At 48.2% G+C, this 20,598-nt stretch overlaps 1 protein-coding gene across 2 annotated transcripts in view; it reads right to left on the bottom strand.

The window, feature by feature from the left end:
- LOC119393137 (nephrin) overlaps positions 1 to 20,598 on the bottom strand; it is a 609,317-nt gene that overhangs the window by 74,978 nt on the left and 513,741 nt on the right. The window contains exons 8-9 of one of the 2 annotated variants that reach the window (XM_037659958.2): positions 17,386 to 17,691; positions 15,762 to 15,789 (exon numbers count right to left, since the gene is read on the bottom strand). In XM_037659958.2, the coding sequence (XP_037515886.1) occupies positions 15,770 to 15,789; positions 17,386 to 17,691 (326 nt within the window). In that variant the 3' untranslated portion in view covers positions 15,762 to 15,769. Of the gene's footprint in view, positions 1 to 15,761; positions 15,790 to 17,385; positions 17,692 to 20,598 lie in introns of those variants that run through there. The other variant, XM_037659957.2, reaches the window with a different exon arrangement.

The following is a 20,598-nucleotide window of genomic DNA, read 5'->3' as shown; positions in this document are numbered from 1 at the left end:
CTTAGTTGACCCTTCGCCGTGAGCCGACGTAACGCTGTTCAGAGCTCGGTAGTGCCATGCTCGGCAGTGTGGCGAGAGCGAGGCCAAATAGAGTGGGTGGCGCTGGTCGGGAGAGAGACAAGCTGGTCACGTGGCCTTGCGCTGAGGCGGCAGTGAGGCTCGCTCGGAGGGGGATAAGGTGAGGAGCGTCGTTGTACGCTCGTTCGGATGGGGAGAGGGTGTACACGCAACGACGCCTTCTTTGGCGAGGCGGCATGTCATGCACAGTGGCAGTGCTTGCAACGCTCGCCCGCTCGCATAATCGATCACGGCAGCACAGCCATGATCGGTGACGGGTGGAATGGGCCACGGCCGCACTGGAACGCTACGGTAGCGTTCCAGCGCGGCCGTGAATGAGCATGTCGTCGCCCCATAGCTTTTAACCTAGGGTGTGAAATAAAGAGCAATGATACAACGCAGAAATACTTAGAAAACACTTGCAAAGCATAGACAGACTTCAAAAGACTTGCAAAAAAAAAAGACAGAACAAAAAGGCAATAGCCTGACGAAGGGAACGAAGCATGAGCTTCGCTGTTTCGACGGCGTTCACGGCTCAGGCTGCTCCCTCGATTTGTACCGTAATAAAATTATGAAAATGTATGAACGAAGGGCGTGCTCATTACGATGATAACGTGCACACAGTCGCAATGCGTTTCCTTTTGCGTCTGCACAGCAGCCGCTGCTTAATCGCATGTGCATTGAAGTTGAAATGGGGCGTTTGTCCTGTGCGTACTTTATGCGTCACAAAATAACGCCCCGAAATAAACACGCTCCATAATAACTGCCTCCTCATAATCACAGCGCAGGCCATCGAATAGCTGCAGCATAACTGAAGAATTCAGGACTCTCATGGTTTGGCTGTACGGAGACGGACGCAGTGTGTTTGCATACGCAGAGCCATTTGTCATCTGCGCTGAAGGCGGGCTGAGAGGAGCTGACGCCTTCAGAGGACAACGGCGGGAAGGCGTCACAGCAAACAAAAGAGGGAACGATGAAAAGGAAAAATTGCCGCAATATGAAGACATATGAGTGGCGGCAGCGACGTTTCCCAGGCAACGCTCCTCTTAAGGAAAAAAGTACGACGCCCTTCGCGAAGGCCAGAGGACGCATGAATAATTGAGAAAAAAAATTATAGCGGCCCCCCAGTGCGAAGACATATTGCAGGAGTAAAAAAAGAGCAGGCCAACGTTCTGCGAGAGAGGCGCAATTCTTTAGAAACTCGGCAACAAAGACGCCCCTCGGGAGCCCCATCAATTAGGAAGAGAGCGTCTTCTTTCTGGCCTAAATTCTCTCCCTAATGAAGGACGACGACGAGTGACCCGAAGTGCTTACGGTGCTCGCAGAGCGCTACACAAAAGACTGCATAGACCTTATTGGCGGACACGCCCACCAACGCTGTGGGAATTCGAGGACAGTTACCGGGAGCTTGCGACGGTGCACCGCCGACTGAGCTTTATTGGGGCACTCTATCACAACGTCGGTCTCCTGCAGACATGATGGTCGGAGCGCATTGCGGATGTCAACACAAGTTCCGATAGGTTGCTGAGAGATTTCGGATTGAGGGAGAAGGTGACAACCGCTGACCTTAATGTCGGGTGAACTCTTCTCGTAAAGACACACTGTGTTCGTTGCTGTCACAATTTGCAAGCCGGAGCAACGAAAGTGGTCTATTTCCAAGTTTTAACCTTCTCATCCACAGTGGGCTCATATGAGAACACCCAAATAAATATTCATAGCTGACATTGGATTCCAATTATTCCTTGAATACTTGCAACATGCCCCCAAGTGAAGCCCAACGAAGCTTTTAAAAGTATAACATCGATAACACTAAGTGTTGATGGCATGATTTGCTTAATGTACCCGCAAGAAATGTCAGGAGACATCTCAGAAGCAGTTTTTCCCAACAAAAAAGAAGAAATGACCGGCAGGCGCGCTCTTTTGCCGGATGTGTTTACTTGGTTCAGAATGTTTAGTCTTACCTTAATTAAAAGCACACGCATGTCTTCGGCCTTTGTTAACGGAATCTGGTGTCAGAAAAACACCCAAGTACAGGCGTCCTCATTTGAGGACACCTGTTTGAGGACACAGGAAGGAAGGAAGGAACGAAGGAAGGAAGGAAGGAAGGAAGGTAGGAAGAAACAAGCGGAAAGACAGCAGGCAGGTTAGCCAGTTCTTAGAACAGCTGGATACCCTGTGTTGGGGGAAGGAGGACACGGGCGTTCCGACATGTGCAGTAGCGTGCCCAATTTGTTTAGCATTTTTTAAAGAAGCGTGTTGAAAATAATTTCGGATGCTAAACTGAAACCCCCGAAAGCATAGAGTTTCCTACAATTACCTAGAGGGAACTGTGTTGCTGCGATCGTTCAGCCACCATGGGAATGATGGGTAGTACACGGATTTGCCTCATGTTCGTGCTTACGGCTTCAAACGCACTTGTGGCTTTGTTTATTGCTGTGTTCTGGCGTTTGTTTCGGATACAAGAATGGACCGTTGTGAACTTTGTGACCAAATATGAATTGGTGAGCCTAAAAAGGTTGAAGTGGTGAAGTGGAACTGCTGACTTTTTGCTGAACTTCGTTTTGCGACAAAGCGGATGCAGGCGACGCGCAGCCAAACGGAGCCGAAAGAACGAAGTTTAGACAAGTCCGTGGACTACCCATCATTCCCATGCTGGCTGAAGCGTCATGCGTTGCCGCTCCCATAGACACTAGCGTCAGAGTTCCCTCTAGTAAGTATTGTAAGAAACTCTATGTCTGAAAGAACTGAAATGTGATGGACGACGAAGCTGTCCGAGTGACAACATAAGCACAACAAAATGGCTGTTTAACTGCCTTGTTCATAAGATGTCCAGCTGTGCAAGCCGAGAGCCTGAAGGGATGACGAAGCGGTACAACCGCAAATAGATATATCATTGAGATGCCGAGCCATAGGCGTATCTACCGGGGGGGCAAGGGGGGCGCTAGCCCCCCCACTGAAAAATATTGGGGGAGCGGAGCCCCCCCACTTTCGACAGTAGTTATTGTCGGCTGCAGACTGCGAAACTAACAAGTCAGGCAAAGTTTTACTTGAACGCAGTAATAACGTAATTTTGTAATAAAATTTGTCCTACGATTCTGCTGTCACGACTGTCCTCCGTGTGTCATCATGACGCACTGTAGGCTACCTGCGGTGCGGGCTGCGTATTCCACGCTTGAGCGCCTTGCGCTGGAGCATTGCAGAGGAGGCTATCGCTCAGCAGGGCCTCTATAACATTACAGCAATATGTCATGATATATTTTGTTCTGCCTGTTCCTGAAATTTAAGTAATCCGCGACGCAAAAATGGGTGGGAACCAGTGAACGTTTTATAGCCCGACCAAACACTCTCCTTTTTCAGGGAATTCACTTTGTTTATTGAAAACGAATAGCATCGCTACTGCTCCATATTCAAGCTGCTGTGAGTTGATGAGTGTGCAGAAGTGTCTAGTATTTTACTTGTGCCTAGCCAGGACAGCTAAAATAGATTCACACTTTAGTCTCCGATTACCCTGCTTCACTTGGCTTATCATATGGTAGCCTGCAGCGACCGTGGAGGCTTGTAACAAGGCAGCGGACTCGAGCACATTGCGAAGCCCAGCTTTCAAGTCTGCCCCGTTACTTGATCTACCTCACCAGGGAGATGATCAGCGTCCACGGTTTTCTGGACTAAAAAGGCTGCCTACCTGCAAAGGATTGTGTCTGTTCCTAATAATGTTTATTTCGCTCTCTACCTCTTTGTCAGCAACGATGAGTTCACAGAGAGTTGTACACGCGCAAAAACAGCTCAACATCGTTATACTACAACTGAATGCATCTATGATACACATATAAATCCATCTCGCCCGCTGCTATAAGCAGCCGCTGCCAATTTGATTGGCGGGCAGCCTTCCTAAATTACTTTCAGAAAGAGACACTGTCTGGTTATTGCGAAAAAAAATGAGTTATTGTTAAGCACAATATTGTGCTGCTTATTGTGCACACGTCATTTTAACGCCGCGAGTTTTCGCAGACTTGTGACGTCGCGTAACAATTGCAGGTGATTTTATGGCGCATTGAAAATTTTTCACGAATGGCGAAGAACCAATGAAAAACAACACGCCGTATTGAAAGTACTTCATTATTATTATTTTTTACGCAGTCATGCGTACGTGGCAATTACGCGGTGGATTACTTACGCGTCATTTGTTGCGCCGTTTTAGGAGCAGGTGCTGAGAGCATGACTCAGAAAATTTCGACCAATCATAAACAGCTAACGACCTATACGGAAAAAACAATGCGGGGTAGTTTAACGTTATAATCGCCTACATTTTTCCAAGGAAAATTTGAGCCTACACAGTTTACGTAGGCTATTTACTTGGAGGAACCGGAGGGGAGGAGTAAAGGGCCACTTCACCGCTTTTTCATCCACCCCCCACCCAAGCTGAAAAAAATAGGAGGGCAAGGAACGAGACTTAGTATATAAATTCGTAGTCATTTATAATCTTATAACTATACACAATTAGCTCAATGTGGTTTGCTTAGGTATTAATCGACTGAACTTGGTCTTCTTCTTAAGAAAGACTTTATATTAGAGAGCTCAAATTGGCACTCTGCTTATCCTGAAGACTTCTGCGAAGTACCTTGCTTTGTCAGCCACATGTTTTGTTTAATAAGGGAATTTAAGGTACTAGACTCATCGCAGGTTCTTCATACTCATCGTATCTACAATGCCACACTAAGACTGGGGAAGTTTGCTGATGCAATGCTCAAATGATCAGGTTAAATTTGGGTGTACTTTTTATTTTTAAACTTCACGGTAATATTTCCAAAATGTTATTAAACACTGCTGTGTTGTCGCGGTATAGGGCGGCCCAGCCTGCGCAATCTGTTTGTCCAGTCATTTTAACATATGGTGTAGTAGCGCAAATTCGACGGGGACAACGAGGACAAGAACACCAACTAGCCCAGCTCTCAACCCTACTGTTTGTCCAGATTGGTCCTTGACTTAAAAGAAACAGTTTCGGAAAGGAAGTCATCTGATCAGCTCTATGAATATAAAAACTCACCCGAAATCATATATATATATATATATATATATATATATATATATATATATATATATATATATATATATATTGTAACGTACAAGAGCAACTCAGACAAACACGATCCAACACAACTCCATCCTTTTCCTTCTCTTTCCTAGACTCCCCTTCACGCGCCAGTCACTTCGTTGGTATGATCCACTACATTTGCCACCCCCTCTCCCCCAGAGTCGGAGCTTGAAGACGAAGAGGCGGGAATACAAAAATCACGCGGCACATAAAGTTTCAACTGTCTTGCATGGGCGGGAAAAACACGGTTTCGGCTTTTGGTGCCCAGTTCTGGAATAACTTCCAAGCGGAACGTAACAGGGCCTAGGGCTTTCACCACCCTAAATGGACCCGAAAACCGGGGAATAAACTTCTGGCAGCGCTGTGGAGCACGCTGGGTGCGTCTAACCAGCACTAGGTCTCCCGGTTTGATAGGGGTGTAATTCTCAAGGGAAGGCGAGCGGAATTTCGCCTGGCGATGCGCTATGGCCAGATGCGCTCTAAAGCGAGCCTTCCGAAGGAGCTCCGCAGTACTGGTGTCGTCCGGACGGTGGTGCGCCGTTGTGTTCAAACCAAAGAAACCCTCTTGCGGAAGCCTTGGCGTCCTTCCATAGACAAGTTTGAACGGTGACTCCCGTGTGATTTCCTGCTGTGACGTATTGAGGGCGAAGACAGCTGCGGCAACGTATTCGTCCCAGTTGTCATGACTAGGACTCACGTACGACGACAGTATGTCCTTTATGGTACGGTTTGTACGTTCCACCAGACCGTTTGTTTGTGGGTGCTGAGGGGTGGCCGCTGCATGTTGAATTCCATGGTTATTCAATAGGTTTCTGAATGCACGCGACGTGAAGGCCGTGCCGCGGTCGGTGATGAGCAAGCGTGGTGTACCGTGTCGAAAAACGATGCACATGTTTATGAACGTGAGGACGTGCTGCGCCGAAGAGTTAGGGACGGCCCTGATTTCGGTCCACTTCGTGAGATAGTCCGTGGCAACGATGAGGAACCTGTTGTCGCGCGACGTACGTGGAAACGGGCCCATGTGGTCAAGTCCCACTATCTCAAAAGGCGTTTCCGGAGGATGAATAGGTTGCATGGGGACCGGTGGCGGATTTGTGACGGCCTTCCGTGCCTGACAGACCGTGCACGACAAAACGTAGCGGGAGACGTCGGTCTGCAAGCGCCGCCACCAAAACCTCTCTTTGATGCGTGCCAGCGTCATGTGAAGCCCGAGGTGACCGGCAGTCGGGGTGTCATGGCACATGAACAGCACCGATTGTCGCATGGCTGCAGGCACGACAGGCACACACGACCCATCCCGATGATTTCGGTGAAAAAGGATTCCATCTCGGACGACATAAGACGCAGCGAGACTTTCACGACGACGCTTGGGAGTGCGTACTTCCCCGGACAGCCGCTGGATTATATCGAGGATTTCTGCGTCTTGTGGTTGTGTGGCGCATAAATCAAACACTGTGGTGACTGGCGAGGTGCCGTTGAGAGCTGTCGGGTGGCGAGAAAGGTAGTCAGCGTCCTGATGGCGAACGCCACTCCGATGGACAACGGAAAAGGTATAACCTTGCAGCTTTAGAGCCCACCTGGCTAACTTAGCGTTGAGGTCTTTCTTTGTTTGAAGCCAGCGAAGGGCGACTTTGTCGGTAACGACCGTGAAGGTTTTACCATAAACGTACGGGCGAAATTTTTCGACTGCCCAAACTACCGCCAGGCACTCAAGTTCGGAGGCGTGGTATCGGCTCTCTGGTTCACTGAGCCAGCGGCTAGCATAAGCGACCGGCCTCTCCTGGCCGTCCTCGTTAAGTTGCAAGAGAACAGCTCCGAGGCCAAGCCCGCTGGCGTCCGTGTACAGAATAGTCGGCGCATTCTCGTCATAGTGCGCGAGTGTCGGTGGTGCCTGAAGGGCAGTCTGGAGGTCGCGGAAGGCAGCTTCTTGAACGGGACCCCATTTCCAGCGAACTTCTTTCTTCAACAATTCGTTGAGAGGTGCTGCGCGGGAAGCGAAGTCAGGGACAAAGCGCCGGAAATATGAAGGAAAGCCTAGGAAACTTTTAAGCTGCTTAGCCGTGGTGGGAGGCGGAATACAGGCGATGGCTTGGAGCTTGGTCGGATCAGGGCTGATGCCTTTGGCGCTGACTACGTATCCCAAGTAAGTAACTTCCGAGAAGCCGAAGAAGCACTTTGAAGGCCTAATGCAAAGACGAGCGTCTTGTAGAGCACGCAGGACCATTTCCAAGCGCCTGAGGTGTTCGGGAAACGTAGGAGCATAAACGATGATGTCGTCTATGTAAACCAAAGCCATCGACCACTTCAGATGCCCAAGAACCCGGTCCATTAATCGCTGAAATGTAGCGGGAGCGTTGGAGAGGCCAAATGGCAGGCCGTTAAACTGGTATAGTCCGTCGGGAGTTGTAAAGGCGGTCTTCTCAGCGTCATTTGGGTCTAGTTCCACTAGCCAGAAAGAAGATCCAGCGTAGTGAAAAAACTGGCACCATGCAGGCGGTCAAGGGCATCATCAAGACGAGGCAGTGGATACACGTCCGGTTTGGTGACACTGTTTAGTCGTCGATAATCCACACAGAAACGAATCGTCCCGTCTTTATTTCTGACGAGCACTACGGGGGACGACAAGGGACTGGACGAGCGCGATATGATACCACGTTTAAGCATGTCATCCACTTGCTTAGCGATTTCTGCGCGTTCAGAGGCAGAGACTCGCCGCGGGTGATGTCGAATAGGAATTATATATATATATATATATATATATATATATATATATATATATATATATATATATATATATATATATATATATATACGGCGGAGAGAGTGAGCCCCTCTCCCCCCATTCGCGAACGAGTAATGAACACATGGGCCTCGTGAAGTCGATGGTGGCCCAATAGAAGAATGACGTTCGAAACCAAAGGTGCTACCTGAGGATCTCAACGCGATTGCGGTGAACACGCATGGATTCTGTGGGACAAAGGAGAAGACAAGGCCTTCTCGAGTTCCGCAGCTGGGGGGGCCGAAGCTCTCGTCTACCGCGGTGAAGTGGCGAGTGAACGTTACCGGCGAATCTCCTCGCATTGTAAAAAAGAGCTCTGACGAGAACGAATTGATGGTCACAAGAAGATGGCGCCTAGCTTTGCCGCGGTGGGCTTTGCCACAGCAAGACCACGTACTCCTACGGTCGGCGCACGTTTGCCCTGAACGCTTCGACTCTTTCCATGCAACGCAGTTGCAGTTGAGGCCACTTATAATGCACAGTGGCAGCAAGCAATATCGCTGCAAGAAAAAATAGTTTCCACTGTCAAGTTTGCAGTATATCGCATCTCTTATTGTGGCCAGTTTTGCCTAATTGATAAGAAAAATCGACCAGGGTCTATTAAAAAAATAATCATCTTCCCCATTTCTCTATTTGCAATTAATATACACAGCCATTCTCGTTTCCTTTGCTTCCACATTGATAAATAATTATTAATTAAATAGTCCTCATTTCAATGAATTTATTGAAGTGCATATGTGACTCCTGTGAAGCTTGCTTATAGCATAACTGCATGTTGTACTTACCTGAGGCCAAATAGTACGATTAATATAAATCTTTAAAATGCAAAAATCTAAAACATTTTATAGTTCTGAGTGTGTTGAGAATATGTGAACCAACTTTTTTTCTAGCACCCAATATTTATTCATGCATGTGAGGGTTAATCCATTTCTTGCCATACATCAAGGAAAGAAAAGAGGAGGGAGGTTAACGAGACGCTACTATCCGGTATGCTGTTCTGTACTGAGCTGTGGAAATGGGGCACTGGAGAGAGAGATTAAAATAAGCGGAAAAGAAACACCGTTCCATCCCCAAGATTTCGGGACATCTCTCGGCGGAGGCCGGGCGCCACACCGTAATCGAATGGGAACCACGAAAAAAAAGTCACAGTTTCGCCGCAACGGCGAAGCAATGCATGCGATAGCAATAAATTGGAATGTAACGCGAAGAACGGAAAGCAGCTCGAAATTGCCAGCGCGTCGCTCGAGCCCAAATGACGCACAAAAAGAACGCACACAGGACGAGCGCGTACTATCATGCGTTACACCTCGACACTTGAAGCGCACTGCTCAAACATAAAGCAGGACGCATGAAACGAACGAACAGGTACAGACAGGACGAGCGCGAACTGTCACAGTTGTTACTCGTTTCTGTTTGAACAGCGCGCTCCTCTCGCAAACGCGGCCGCTGCAGCGAGCGAAGTGACCTTCGTACGCTCTGTGACTTTAGCGCGGACATCGCGGGGAAAGCACAAGACATAGAACCGCCCGCTCCCACACCCCGGCCGCCCCCTTCTTTCCCCAAGATAAGCGCACAAAGGCGACCACGTGCGCAGCGCCTATAGGGGCGCCACTGAAAGCCGCGTAGCGGCGGCCGTTGGAACCGCTCGCGGGTCGCGTAGCAGACGCCTCATTTGCGCGCGTGCGATTCGCCGGTTGTGCGCGTCCCAGATAATTACTTTTGCGGCAACAGTGTGCGCAAAGGAGCCGCACTTAGTAATAGTGGACATGTGTCCGATGTCACAGCTGTGTGGGACGACAATGTCCCCATACGCGACAAGTGTTTGTCACAGACAATCGACAACAAGCTTCTCCTACGAAGTGGAGTTCATCGTAAGTACACCGCTTTCTTTATAACGTCCCGATCACTAACGCCTGCATGCGTTGACGCGTGAACCAATGTTTTTTCTCGACACAGTAGCTTCGTTTACGTGCCATGTGCTGATATAGTAGATTTTGAGGGAGCGCTGTCGCACCGGCGTTAGATTTCACAGGGTCGGCCACGTGAAGGGTCAGCGTTGGTAAAACTTTGAAACCAGCACGATAAACTTGTGAAAAAATAAACGATAAGCTTGTCATCATCGGTGCAGAAGCGCACAGCGAACATTCTGCACCGATGATCGCATTCCAGTGCCATCAATAGGTAGAATGCAGCCGATTTCGTACAGCACACGTGTGATTCCACGGCGCTTTTTTAAAGGAGCCGTCACCTACCCTACATTCTCTCGCATTGCGCTTCGCGCCATTCGTTTTTCAAGTGAGCCAAGGTATCGCGTCTTATCAGTAATAACAACCTCATGTGAATTGTAGTGTCTACAATGCAGGCGAGGCGACCAAGTGTAAACGTAGTAGCGTTCGCTGGAAACGTAGCGAAAAAAAAGAAGAAATAAAAACACGGTAATCGTTCTAACACTGCCGTAAACAAAGCGCGATTGCTTAGCTTCTACGTCGTACAGCCGCAATCCACCGCCGCCGTCGCTTTTGCTCATGAAATAGCACCGGAAACCTGTAGATGTGCGTTCCTGGCGATTTTTTGTGTGTGTTTGAGCAGCCGACAACGCAGCAGGTATTTTTCGACATCGCTGAGGCCCGCCAGAATCGTTAAATCACGATGAAAAACACATCCATCCGTGCACTCGCGTATAGACGCTCGCGGGAACACTGTTCGCCGGGTCCCGCGAGCGCTTCCGAGCCATGGCGGCAGATGGCGTCGTCGGCGTTTTGCGCATCGCCTATAGGGCGAAGAGCAACGGCGTTCGCAGGAGCGGGGCGACGATCTTTAAAGCTCGCTACGCGCGCACTTCGCGCCATCTATGTGGTGACTAAGAAAGCATGCTGAAATAAATGATGTATATAAATAGCTCGCCGTTAGCAGGCTGAAAAACGGTAGTGCTTATGGCCTAACCGTGTAACGCCGCGCACTGGTAAGCGAGAGGTCGCCCGTTCGATTCCGCGCGTCGGAAAGATTTTCTGAAATATTTTTCTTTGTTGCTTTTATACACACACACACACACACACACACACACACACACACAGATATATATATATATATATATATATATATATATATATATATATATATATATATATATATGGTGCATGAGGGCGGCGACGGGGACGGCAAAAATCAGCCGAGACTGTCCATATAATTGCTATCGCAATAAAAATCGTACCTGACGAACGAAATATGATATTGAAAACGACTTTCGGTTTCAGGTACTAGGGAGCCAGTAGAACATTTTAGGCGTAATTCTAATAACGTGCCACAAAGCGCCTACTTTCGCAGGCCATTTGAAGATTTTACCACACAGACTGTGAGCTGCCTCAATTTAGACTTGGGGTCGGCAACCTTTTGAGGCGGAGGGCCAAACTACCTGAAGCCGACATGGCGAGGGCTGGACTATAATTGGGCGGGGGGGGGGGGATGTCTTTGCAGGCAAATAAAAAAATTCGGCGACCTGGAAATAATGTGCACAACTGCCTCAGTGTTGGCTAAATGCTGGCTAAGTGTGAAGATGGGGCACAATGCCAAATGGAGGCATCTTTATTTGTTCCTGTGTAACCTCATTTGAGGTCAAAAATGCTATGTCGGCCATCAGATAGGATGTGACAGAGGGAGGAGGGGTGGGGTGGTTCTGACGTCAGGCCGGGGGCCGCATAATACTGCCTCGCGGGCCGCAGGTTGCCATTTTGGCATCTTTCAACTTCGACTGCAAAGCGCTCTTTGAAGTGTAGCTAAGGCCATCTAACTTCCTCGGTCGTTTTTGTCGGCCTTATTCTTGTTGTTTCCAAAGCCCACATCTGTTCCTACGTTGTATCGGGGTGTGACGGGACAGCTCGCAGTGCTGACAAAGTTTTTGAATACAATGCTCGGAAGCGCATTTGGGAGAGGAAGACGGTGCTTCGATGCTTCACCAAATGCGCCTCTACACTGGTGCGGGCAGCGCGCGGGCAATTTTAGCTTCTGTAGTGGCACCTGGTGGTAGCTTCCTCAACTACGTCAGTGTCCCTAATTCCTGGCCATAACTCCCAAAAGCAGCCGTTTGCTGAAATATTATTGACGAAAGTCACTAAGCCGGTAGTGTAAATCCTACAATCATTAGAGAGTTATAGTTTAGCGGGCTTAACGGAATAGCGGGTTTACCGGAATAGCGGGATCGAAGTGCGTGTGCGCAGTACGCTAAACGACCCGTAGCGTTTACCGTAGGCATGCTATTGTTCAGATTTAGCGTTAGCGTGTTTGCGTTGTTAACGTAGTGTACGTAAAACATGGCGCGGTTTCGGACGCCCGCTTGGAACTTAATTTAGCGTTGATGTGGACGGATCCACTTCTTTCGTAGCAAACGATTGTGCGAAATGGCTTCGCTTGCTTTCAGGTAGCTTCGACGACAGAGTATTACGGATAACTTAGCGTAGTTTTTGAGATCGCTTCCCATTTCGAACGTCGCTAGGCCTAACTAGAAGATCGGTGTAAACAAGTCTGCAACATGAAAGTTTTCGCTTTTGGTGCTTAGTTCATATTTATTTATTTTTGTTTTTGCTAAAAAAAGGAGTAATATAGCTGCGTGCGGGGATACAGGCAAGCATTCTCGGTTTTGTGCTTTTCACTTTCTTTAACGCATTCACCATTCGCTAGGTGGCGCCACCTTGGGCACGTAAACGCTATCCCGCTAAACTAAAACACGCTTTCCGCAACCAACGTTTGCGGCACGGTAACGCTATTCCCTTAACCCCCGCTATCACGCTAACGCTAAACTATAGCTGTCTATTAAAGACAGATTTGAGCGCTTTGCGCATATTGTGCAGGCTAATTTAGTACAAGGTATGGCACATATCGCAGCGCCATATTTCAGCCATCGACACGCTACAGAGCGTGGTGAGCGGCGTCACTCCGGTGACCGATCTGATTAATAATTGCCGAGGTTTTGCGTTCCAACACCCGGGTATGATTATATGAGTAGTGCCATAGTGTAGGGCTCCACCTGGCGTTGTTTAACGTGCACCTATGTCTAAGTACACGGGACTCTAGCATTTCGCCTCCGTCGGAATGCGGAGGCCGGGATCGTACCCGCGGCTTCCGGGACAGCAGCCGAGCCCCGTAAACACTGTACCACCGCTACGAGCGACCGATCAGACGCCACGGGTAGTTTTAACGCTATAGCGTTAAAGGGCTCGTTTCGCAGAAATTACGGTGTCGGTGTCGTCGGCGGCAACGTCATTGGTTTTGAGCGAAAAGTCAGCGTTGTCCGTGAGCGAAAATTCGAGGTAGATGCGCATAAAGAAATCATAAAAAATTTTTCGGTTCGAGTGGGACAGGGGATACGAACCTGCGACCCCTTGCTCCGCGGCGCGACACGTTCAGCCGCTCGGCCACCACGCATACATCCTTCTAGCACACTAACGGCGAGGCATTGATATACACCATTTAGCGTTGGTGGTACGCACATTTCCGAGGTTCTTCAGCGGCTTGATTCAACACCCGCGAGATGGCACAAAGGGCCCACGACCGCGCTTTTAAACGGCACCGTGTCGCCATAGGCCGTGTTTCGTCGCGCCGCCTGCATGGATATTGAACCCGGAGGGCGTCCGCACTTTGGCTTTCCTTGCGGCACGGTTTAGGTCTCCACCGAGAAGCGAAGCTAGGCTAGCGATTGGGAAGGCGATACGAACACAGTCCGATTACGCTATCGCGTTCTACTCTCGAAAGCGAAGCTCAAACGTCCTCGAAAAATTTTTTTTTTCAATCTTAAGGTGACGAAACGTGTTCGCTGGAACGCTGTGGTCTGTCGTGTTTAGAACAATTTATTTAATCAAAATTTACTGGGGAGGCACGCCGACCAGGATCAACCTTTTATGAGCGATGCCATGAATGGCGATCGCGGCCTATTTAGGTTTGTTAGTCCCCTGATTGTCTCCTGGTGCAATCGCAACCTTTTTCTGCTTCATGCGAATTGCGTCGGCCACAACCCCGATCACATTTTGAGGGTAACCTGCCGATCTCAGGTGACACAATTGTGCGTTGAAACTCGGCCGTTCGCCCAGCATACATGATCCTTGGAGAACTTAAGGTCAGAGCGCAAAGATGTTACGATAATCACTGGCCAACCGCTGTTCCTCACTATGGAGAGGCACAAATGCGAACTCATTCGGCAATCAGCATCGATTGTTAAGCCCACACCACCAGAGTTGCACTCCCAAGTGGATTGCCCAATACCGCTGCATTCGAGGTCGCATCGCTTGATTGGTTGCTTTATTTATCAAGAAGACACTCGATACGACGGTACACCATCGATTAATAGGTAAGATAGAGAGTCCCATAGGCAAAATAGAGAGGTGGAGGTACTTATCTAGCGTTATTTAAGCACTTCTCTAAATACCCCTTGCAGCGTGCATGGTATGGCATGTGAAACTTTATTGAGGTCCTGCAGACCGTGTTTCAACATGCAGCGGGCCGCTCCCACGTACGGACCGGAAGGCCAAGCGTCTTGGCCGCGTCGTGGACCTGCTGGGCAGCCAAGAGTTGGCCGGCCAGGAGAGGGATACGGAGGGCCGCATCCCACCTGGCCGAATTGTTATCGACAGCAGAGTGTGACCGGACACACCGCCAGAGCATATGTTTTGACGTGGACATTGTTCCGCATGAGGGACAAGAATATAAGTTTCTGGGTAGATCGTGTGTAAGAGACACGCGTTAGCATACGTATTCATTTGCAAAAGCGGAACGTGTTGGCCTGAGCTCTGTTGAGTCGCAGATGTGGAAGAGAGTAAGTTCTGCATGCGAGATAAAAGTATATGGCAATCTTGTTGTAGGAAGAGGGAGCGTCCCTATTATCGGGGAAGTCGCCTCCAAGCTGTCCGGGGGTAGCGTGTGCGCATACGATAAATATTCACTTCAATATACGACCAGTGAAACAAGGCGCTCCGATCAAACATGGCAAATTACTCCTTAAATAAATGATTAATTACTCGTCTAGAATATTTTGGAATGTAACTAGATTACATTAAAGATTACAGCTGGCCTAAGGTGACCTTGCAGGCAGCGCCGACACCAGTTTTCTCGGCCAATGAACGCGCGGATTTACCTGGTGAAGAACCTTCCCAGCGATCGTGACGAGGAGAGAAAGACGGTATTGCCCACAACTATTACTTTTAAAAAGCAAGGAAATAAATTGCTTTAAGGAAACCATTCCTACAGTAACTCACGTACACTTTATTCACAGCACATCCAAATTGAAATGTCGGATGTTGTATCGCATCAGCAGTTGGGGCTCAGTGAACATTACAGAACGATGTCCTCTTAAAGCGTCCTTCGACATACTACTGCAGAGGACGAGGGAAGGGCTGCGCTTTTTTTTCCTCTCTCGGTATGCTTCGAAGACAGCTCAGCGATCGGCAACTTTTTGAGGCCATAAGAGAAGCGTATATTTTAAGCAAAGGTAATTGGGAAAGTAATGAGTAATTTTCTTTAAGTAACTCATTACTTATTTACCAGCCCACAAAGGTAATTCGTTATACTATTCATTACAGCAAAACGCAAATTATAGTAATTTGATTACTGCCAAGCCTGCGTCCACTGGGGTCTATTCTAGCGTTCTGTTGGTCATCATCTATACTGCCGCACGAAAAATCTCATTGGCTTGCAGAACACTTTAATAACTAGGAACCACAGCCATTGTTCCATCTGATGGCGATGATGATCCACCACTCTTCTGACCACTCGTCTTGCCCCTTTGCCCCTTTCATGCAGCCAAGTAACAAGTGATGGCGACCGGTGCGGTTAGCCCTTTCTTACTGGTCGTAACGTCAGACTTGCACTTCGACATCTGTAGGAAAATTGGCTGCATCTTTCTAGGCTTTTGGAAAGCCTCCGATCGCGCAGCCCACAGTCGCCCTATATCAAAGACGATTAAACTGAGCTGATCACGGCTTCATAATTTTCTTTATAATTGCGAGCAGTTCACTGTTGCTGGTAACTCTGCCCTTTCTGACGTTACCTCTGCTGTACCTCGAAGAAGTTTATTAGGACCGCCACTCTTTCTAATTTAAATCAACGACTTACCGACTAATACATCTTGTGTGCGATTACTTGCCGACGAGTGCTTGAATACCTTGTGATTAACTGTTCGGCTTACCGCGTGGCCTTCCAAAATAATCTTGAGCATTGGTGCACTGGCTCACCCTTTTAATATTTCATAGATTCATTCACCCAGTTGGTCTATCGTTATCACACTTGATGAAAGCACGCTCGACGTCCCAAAGGCTGCACAATCAGCCCCGTTCATGGCACTACACACGCTTTCAGCTCTTTCAGACGACATTGCTTTTCAAGAGAAACACGACGCGCTTCGTAATCTTCTAGTAGAACTTATTAGCCGTCAAATTTATTCTGCCTTCTTTTATTGCGATAGCAATTAGATGGACACTCCCGGCGAGTTTTTGCCGTCGTCGTGATGTTCCGCACCAATTCCAAATAGATAATGCTGCCCTGCGTTCTACGGGCGAGTGGAGGCGTGAGAGGGCAGCCGGCGAGGAAGGGCGCATCGAGGGGATTCCCCCCCGGCAGAGTTCCATATCAAGTATCATTATGTAACCTCTATTTTTACGATGCATTGATGTGCCGGTTGAAGTGGCTATTGTCGCGTTTACCACGCGATGTGATTCATCATGCGACATTAGCGATAAGCTGCCTGCCACGTGCATTTCTTCCCCGTTACTGCTCTTAATATCGTATTCTTTATTATCGAATAAACGTTCGTTGTTATTGCGTTGGGTGAATATTCCTTGTTATTGTACCGACGCCTTTTCTCCTTTTTAAACATTATCGTATTCTAGGACGCATTCCTATCGGAAATTAGCAGACGGTATAAGCTTGCGGTATGACTTGAGCACATTTAATTTCTGCCATCTCCGCGCGGAAGTGTTTCCGTCTTTTCAACTGCTCACCAAGCCTACGAATGTAAACCACACTGTGACTGCCCACCCACATATTCAATCAGAGCAGTTAAGGCTCATTCACACCTGCGACTAGCGCCAGCCGCGCGACCATTTGCGAGTGGCGACTCATGACGACTGGTGAACGCATGTGCGTGCGACCTGTACCCGCCGCACCACCAGAATTCATGTCAGCTCGTGTCCCGTGAAAGAAGCTGTTCCTCCATGGCAGAGGAGCGCAAACACACCCCCTTGTGCATGACTTGTGCTTGCCGACGCCATGTGCGACAAATCAGGTGCGACAACTCGGTCGCACATGGTTTGTCGACAAATTGGTCGCCATGTGCGACAACTTGGTCGCGTGACCGGTGCTGGTCGCAGGTGTGAACGAGAATTTTCGGAACATTAAAGCGGAAAAGCAGACATTGGCAGATATACTGCGTGAATGTCTGGTTTCGCGCTCACAAAAAGCCATCAAGTTTCGTTACCTTTCCGTGTGAGGCTGACGGGCGGCGGCAGCGTGCTCACCACGAGCACCGTGGGCGGCGAGCGGCCGCGCGAGTTGTAGGCGTACACGGCCGCTACGAAGCCGGTGCCGGCGGGCAGACCGCGCGCCACGAAAGAGGGCGCCTCGGCCGAGCTGACGTTGGCGCGCAGCAGCCGCCTGGCGGTGTCGTGCAGCTCCAGGCGGAAGCGCTGCGGAAGGCCGCCGTCGTAGCTCTCCGAGCACGCCAACGCCACCGATTCCTCGGTCTGGTTCTGCACCGAACAGTTCTGCACCGCATCCGGAGGCCCTGCGCAATGCGCCGCCACCGCAATCGTCGGGGGAAAGAAAAGGCTTCTTCAGACGGGCAAGGGGGCTCGCTTCCAACAGAAAATTTTGTGCACACCAAAGATGTACGTTGCGGAGAAAAAAAAAAAAACATAATTACCGCAGGAAAACAATAAAGCGTGACATAACTTGCTAGCATCATTACGCGTGTTCCTCTAGAAAAGCCAATTCTTTCTGCCACAAATAGACAGATGGCTGACTGAGCCTTCACGCGCTCTCTGGGCAGCTCCGATCATTTCGCGAGTGCGTTGATCTGGATGATGATGGCTTCGTCGAACAGGGGAGTGCAATCACAGGTACGGTATAGTAAATAGCTAGAATAATTACACACACACACATATATATATATATATATATATATATATATATATATATATATATATATATATATATATATATATATATATATATATATATATATATATATATATTATATATATATAACGTGTGTCCCAGCTATCTTTAGTGAAAGGTTAAAAAATACAATATTAGAGGCAGGCGAGTGAAATCAATAGCAAATTGCTGACAGCCACCTTGCGTACTACACACAATATTGCGTTTTGTAAATAAGATTTTGTTAATTAGGATTAGTTAAATAAATTGCTAAATATTGACTTTAGGCGACAAATGCGACTTGCAAAGTTCGAGAGCGTCTTCATAAACCCCCATTGCTTTATTTGCGGCAAATAAAGTCTCACGTGTACTATTTTTTCCAAGCTGCAAGGAAAACCCACGAAATACAAAAGGAACCACGTGACCAGCGCATTCGGGCGGCAGCGAACGTGCTGCTCTCAGCCGTGGTTTGAGCGAACGAAATCAGCTGCGGCCGCGACTCGCCGGCTCCGTTGCAACAGTCGGCCGACATAGGCGTATATACCGGGGGGGGGGGGGGGGGGGCAACGAGGGCTCTAGCCCCCCCACTGAGAAATGTTATGGCCGGCTGCAGACTGGTAAATTAACAAGTTAGGCAAAGTTTTACTTGAACGCAGCAATAACGTAATTATGTAATAAAATTTATCCTATGATTCTGCTGCGACGACTGTCCTCCGTGTGTCATGACCAGGCACTGTGGGCTACCTGCGGTGCGGGCTGCCTATTCCACGCTTGCGCGCCTTGCGCTCGAACATTGCAGAGGAGGCCGTCGCTCAGCAGCAACATCACATCAATCTGTCATGATTTTGTTTTTGTTCTGCCTGGCCTGAAATTTAGGTAATCGGCGACGCAAATATAGGCGGTAACCAGTAAATGTTTTATAGTCCGATCAAATGCTTTCCTCTTTCAGGAAATCCAGTTCCTTTCTTCGAAAACAAATAGCATCGCCACTGCTCCATATGCAAGCTGCTGTGAGTTGAGTGCGCAGAAATGTCTAGTATTTTAGTTGTGCCTATAGATGCCCACTTTAATATCCGATTAGCCTGCTTCGCTTTGCTTATCATATGGTAGCCTGCAGCGATCGTGGCGACTTGTAACAAGGCAGCGGACTCGAGCACATTGCGAAGCCCAGCTTTCAAGTCTGCCCCGTTACTTGATATACCTCACCAGGGAGATGATCAGCGTCCACGGTTTTCTGGACTAAAAAGGCTGCCTACCTGCAAAGGATTGTGTCTGTTCCTAATAATGTTTATTTCTCCCTCTATCTCTTTGTCAGCAACGACGAGTTCACAGAGAGTTGTACACGCGCAAAAACAGCTCAACATCGTTATACTACAACTGAATGCATCTATGATATACATATGAATCTATCTCGCTGCTGCTATAAGCAGCCGCTGCCAGGCGGGCAGCCTTCTTAAATTACGTTCAGAAAGAGACACTGTCTGGCTATTCCAAAAAAATGAGTTATTGTTCAGCACAGTGATGTGCTGCTTATCGTGCACACTTCATTTTAATGCCGCGAGTTTTCGCTGACTTGTGACGTCGCGTAACAAGGAGGCGATTTTACGGCACATTAAAAAAATTTGACGAATAGCGAAGAACCAATGACAAACAATACGCCGTATTAAAAATAGTTCATTATTACTTATTTTTTACGCAGTCATGCGTAAGTGGTAATTACCTGGTGGATCACTTACGCGTCATGTTGTTCTGTCGTTTTACGAGCAGGTGCTGTGAGCAAGACCCCGAAAATTTCGACCAATCATTAGCAGCTAACGACCTATACAGAAGGAAACAATGCGGAGTTGTATAACGTTACAGTCGCCCACATTTTTTTCAAGGGAAATTTCAGCTTACATGGTTCACGTAGGCTGTTTTCTTGGAGGAACCGGAAGGGAGGAGTAAAGGGCCACTACACCGCCCCCACCCAAGCTGGGAAAAGTAGGAGGGGAAGGAACGACACCTAGTATATAGATTCGTAGTCATTTATAATCTTATAGCTATACACAACCAGCTCAATGTGGTTTGCTTAAGTATTGTTCGACTGAACTTGGTCTTCTCCTTGAGAAAGACTTTATATTAGAGGGCTCTAACAGTAAAGAAATTGGCACTCGGCTTATCCTGAAGACCTCTGAGGTACCTCGCTTTGTCAGCCACATGTTTTGTTTAATAAGTGAGAATTTAAGGTACTAGAGTCATAGCAAGTTCTTTATACTCATCGTATTCACAACGCGAAACTGAGACTGTGAAGTTTGCATATGGAATGCTCAGATGCAGAATTGGCTAAATGTGGCTGCAGTTCTTAAACATCACGGTAATATTTCCAAATTTTCTTAAACACTGCTGCGTTGTCGCGGTATAGGGCGGCCCAGCCTGCACAATCTGTTTATGCTGATTCTTCCCTGATTTAAAGCAAACAGTTTTGAAAAGCAAGTGATCTGATCAGCTCTATGAATATAAAAATCACCTTAAATCAAATATATATATATATATATAT

The sequence above is a fragment of the Rhipicephalus sanguineus genome, chromosome 5 (assembly GCF_013339695.2).
Source record: "Rhipicephalus sanguineus isolate Rsan-2018 chromosome 5, BIME_Rsan_1.4, whole genome shotgun sequence".
NCBI lineage: Eukaryota > Metazoa > Arthropoda > Arachnida > Ixodida > Ixodidae > Rhipicephalus > Rhipicephalus sanguineus.
This window is presented reverse-complemented; position numbering and strand designations above follow the sequence as displayed.